Raw genomic sequence first — 4,587 nt, 5'->3', positions numbered from 1 at the left:
CATACAGTTGGACAAGAGGGGCAGCCTCCTTATATACTACTACTAATTTCAAATTCAGAAGAGGGTTGCACCCTTAAAAGAACAGGGTACCACCCTATTATTCTGTATTGCCATAAACTAGGGTGGTTACCCCAAATTTCTAGGGTGTACCCTCTATTTTCTGGTTCTCCCCCTTCTTTGAGGGTGCTCCCTTGTTCCTTGAGGGTCCCTCCCTATTCTTTGAGGGTCCGTCCCTAAAAGAAGCACTCTAGGCTGTCCCCAAGCCTTCCTCCTCTGTGGCATCAATGGTCCTCCATCCACCAGTGAGCGCAATCCACACCCGCTGCCAGAACCGCAGATTGGTTGCGTGCAAGGGGATCATGACTTCTGTCTCCTCTGGAAAGCCACGGGGATACCAGCGAACACCGTGGAAGCGCCGAGTCTTCTGTTCTACGGCGTAGACCGCAAATCGGCGTCCCATCGCAATAGGACCGCGAACCTTCCCATATACCGCACAACACATCCGCCCATCCACCATGCATAGCATGAGACCGTCCCAGTCCCTAGTAGTAACCTCCGACCCTCGCATTTTCCAGGTCCCTGGAGACAGCATTTGTGCGGGAGCTTGCACTGCACTATCTGGGACGATGAAGTCGCCTGGCAGCCATGAATACCCTGAGCTGGTTCAGTAAGCTACGAGTGGTGGTCAATTGCTATGCTGACCCATTGGCGGCTCTGCCGAAGTGTTGGTAGAGTGGGGTTGCATGTCGATAGGGGTTGGTAGTAACAGTGTGTGTGAGTCCGCAGTGGAGCCACGCTGGTTATGCGCCTGTGTGTCAAACTCCCACACCACTGGATATGTACTCCTGCCCTATGTTGTCAGTTTCAGCAGTGGACGCTTCCGTCCACTGACACCGGTTGTGTTCAAGGTTCCAGGCACAACCTGCCTCAAGGGCCCCAATGACTTCTTGGTTGTCCAAACAGAGCCTCAGGTGTAAGCCATTGAAACCCTTTAAGCACTGCCCACCGCAGTCCAAGCTCGATGGCAATCATCTCTGCTCAGCCAATGCTGCGCGCTTCCAATTGCCAGCCTTCGGAGAGCTTCCACACATCCCATTTGCCATCAAGGACTACTCCGACCCCCCACGACGTCAATGCATCGACCCAAAGGTTGCGGTCTGTCATGTCCAGCGGGCAAAACAGCAGGCTGCCAAATGGGCCCGACAAGAGAGTATCCCACCAATATGTGATGTCTTCAAAGACGGAGGAGTTGGGTGTGCGCTTGGCAAAGGAGGAGCTCGTCGACGGAAAGGAGGTGACAAATTTTGATATCACCACTAGGTGTGAGTGTCCATTGGGGATGGTGAGGCTGCAATGAACCAGTGTGCCCATGATCTGCTCGGCCTCTCGTCAAGTGAACGTTGCACCCGGAACCCATGGCTCAATCTTGGCAACGTAGCGTGACCGTTTCTCAAGCGGGATCGAGACCGACTTCCCATTGAAGTCCCACTCAAAGCCAAGATAACAGAATAAGGCTACAAAATCCTGCATCTTGGACCGTTTCCATGGCCAGCCGAGGCGGTCTGCAAGAGTGTAGAGGTCTTCTAAGCTATGGATAAGTGACAGCACCCACTTAGGTCATGCCGGACGGGAGACAAAGGAAAGCAAAATTGTCAACCCACTTCTTTATGGCCGCGACTCCGTACACTGAGTGAACCGTGGCCATACAATCGGCAACTCTACCCCAGATGCCTGGGAAACTCGCCAGTCCAAAAGGCATGCACAAGTCTATCCAGAAGGTGCCGCCTCAATGTACTACAAAATGGGGTTGTTGCTCTGGGCAAATGGGAGGAAGGTGGAGTCAACGTCCAGGGTCGCAATTTCAGCACCCAGCGGCGCATCCATGACGAGCGATGCCATCTTGGAGAAGGTGCCTCACTCACATGGGAAGGCGTCCGAGTTGATACCTGCATTGAGGGAAGGGTTAGAAGGGTCGTTGCGAGGGAACAAGAAGTCTTGGATAATCCGCATCTCGTCTGAGCTGGCCTTCAGAACAGCGCCTGGAGGAGAGGTCCGGAACAGTCCAATGAGAGCTTTGAGCCCTGACTTGTCGAACGAGCCCGTGTACCATCTGGCTGATCATTCTTTCATGATGTAGGAGTCGATTGCTATTGCATTAGAGAGTGCTGATTTGTGATTAGGGGGAGTATAAGTGATATGTACAGCCGAGGGGACTCCCATATCAAAGCCCTCTTAAATGACTAACAGAACGTCTGCGAATCTATGGGACAAATTGTATTCGGCGAGACACACCTCCCACTCACTTGCTCGGAATGAAGTTACCACAGGCAGCTTCCACAATGGCACAATAGTGCACAGAGTGAGCCGCATCTCCACATAGGGAGCACAAATGTTCTCCTTGTGCCAGAGGCCAAGCAACCTCTCTGCATATTGAAATGGAAGCAGAGTTGTCGTCCGGACGAGTTGTGGTAACCACCATTTGCTGATTTTGTGATATAGACGGGATTGCCGTTGACAAGTGATTTTGCGTAGCGTGCCTTTGTACAGTGGTTGTTGCAGCCGTATAATAAACAGATACAAAAGGAGGGAGCGGATTGCAAGGTGGGGTACGGAGCTACACACCTGGATGCGCAAGATGAGCGAGGCGCTTTGGCGCCACCTGAGGAGCCGGTCGCCTCTTGCTGTCTGTGAGCGAGATCCAGCTGTGCGTGCTGAGGGGTGATCTGCGTGACCTTCTGACCGAGGTGTGCAATGTACAGATTGTCCCAGATGGCTCTGTGGAATTCCCGAGGGTCAATTGGGGTGCAGAGGTGGCGGTGTTGGATTTCAATGTCATAGCTCAGCCAGACTGGCCAGCAACTGTTGCTGCTCTCTCCTGGGCAGCACCTAATGAAGTTGTGATGCGTGTGCCAATCTTCATACTCACCTGGAAGGTAATCTTCAATGAGTTGAAGGAACTGTTGCCAAGCTTGAAGCCATTCTGCAAATGAGAGGCGCAGCTCCCCTTCTGCGGCGAGAGATTGTTGGACTGGGATGAGGCTGCCGGCCTCGACACACCATAGGTTCGTCAGGTTTGCGGTGGTGTCAATGGCTTGGGTGGTGCATGCTGTATTGGTTAAGTGGTGAAGCAGGATGTGTTTACGGTACCCTTTCTTGAAAATTTCCACGATTTGAGGAGGGATCACATAGTAATTGAGGTCAGCCAACACTCCTGGTTTGCGGGCAGGGTGTCCCTTCAGAGGAGCTTGGATTGAGTGGGCAGGATATGGCGAGGTCCTTGCCTGCCTGCTCTCGCAGGATCCTGGGGAGCACGACGTGTGGGATTCGGCCTCTGGCTTGTTGATTTCCGGGAAAGGGGATGCGGTGTGGCAGTGCACGCTGAAGTTTGTGGAGGACGGCCAACATGATTCCACCAAGCAATTGGTTCCACTGGCGCTGTCCCGGCCTGATAGCAAGCAATGAGCCAACTGCCAGCATAGCAAGGAGACTCTGGCCCGATAGGAGGAAGGAACTCGCTCCCCAGAACTCTAGTTGCAAGGTAGGGCGAGCCTTTGCCCATAGCACTAGCAATGTGGATCAAGCCCTAGGCTTCCCCCATAGCAAGACAGGTGGGGGCCATAGAGTTGGCCCCCCAGAGCAGACGATCCTCTCCTGCACGAATTGTGTGTGGGGGATGGTTGCTAAGAGAAACGGTTGAGCTGCGCAGTAGTGGGACTGCTCACCTGAGGATGCCGGGGGCGCCGGAGTCTCCTGTTCCAGGTTGCTCGAGTGTGCTGGATGGTGTTCCTGCCTGCCGGCGATGGTACCGGGGGAGGTGTTGAGGTGGGCGTGGGGGTAGGAGACTACAATGAAGACGATTCCGACCCCGGCTGCAACTCTGCGACTCTGGATGCACCATCTATGCCCTGCCACCAGTCCTCCTCCTCCTTGTTGTGGCCCCGCTCCTGTTCATAATTGTGACGAGCGACGTGCAGGGGAACACCCGTTGGGGTTACCAATCACTTAGACAGTCGGAATGTCCAAGCAACTGGGTAGAGTTGGAGGGAAAGGCAGCGTCGTCGGCACTTACTATAGGCAAGAGTATATGCAGATAAAGAGGAGCTGAGCTCGACTCAAGGTCACTGGACACGAGGTCGACAACGACGCAATGGACACCTAATGGACTCAAGGTCACACACTAAGTCCCCAAGACACAAGTTAGCATAGTATCTAGTACAGAGACGGTTACTCACCTAAGTCCCCAAGACACAAGAGGTCGAAATGGGGACTTAGGGCGAGCTACAGGGGTCTTATATACACAAATCCATGGTCCAAGAATAGTACAAGAGAATCACATGCAGGGCACAAGGATGAGTAAGACCGACCCACTTAGGTGGGTCAGGATTATGAATCAAGGAGTTAGAAGGAATAACGAGTCATTGTTCATGAGTAAGCGGAATAAAACTCCGGTGGCTGTGCAAGGCTGTGCAAGGCAGTGCAGGGCAGTGCAGGGCAGTGCAGGGCAGTGCAGGGCAGTGTCAATGATGCTGTACTGCTGCCACTGAAGGTCACGTGACTTTGGAAAAGGAAAGGTGGGAAAAGGAAAAT

The 4,587-nt window shown here is 53.3% G+C and overlaps 1 protein-coding gene across 1 annotated transcript; it reads right to left on the bottom strand.

Moving 5' to 3' along the window:
- Positions 1-1,612: 1,612 nt before the first annotated feature.
- On the bottom strand, positions 1,613-1,783 carry PUNSTDRAFT_60514 (uncharacterized protein; the record flags this gene model as incomplete). The annotated part of the gene is made up of 1 exon (XM_007379868.1): positions 1,613-1,783. A coding segment is annotated over one exon (171 nt), but the record flags the coding sequence as incomplete, so codon positions are not given.
- Positions 1,784-4,587: the final 2,804 nt, after the last annotated feature.

The sequence above is a fragment of the Punctularia strigosozonata genome (genome assembly GCF_000264995.1).
Source record: "Punctularia strigosozonata HHB-11173 SS5 unplaced genomic scaffold PUNSTscaffold_2, whole genome shotgun sequence".
In the NCBI taxonomy this organism is placed as follows: domain Eukaryota; kingdom Fungi; phylum Basidiomycota; class Agaricomycetes; order Corticiales; family Punctulariaceae; genus Punctularia; species Punctularia strigosozonata.
The sequence above is the reverse complement of the archived record's forward strand: the minus strand, read 5'-3'. Positions and strand labels throughout refer to the sequence as shown.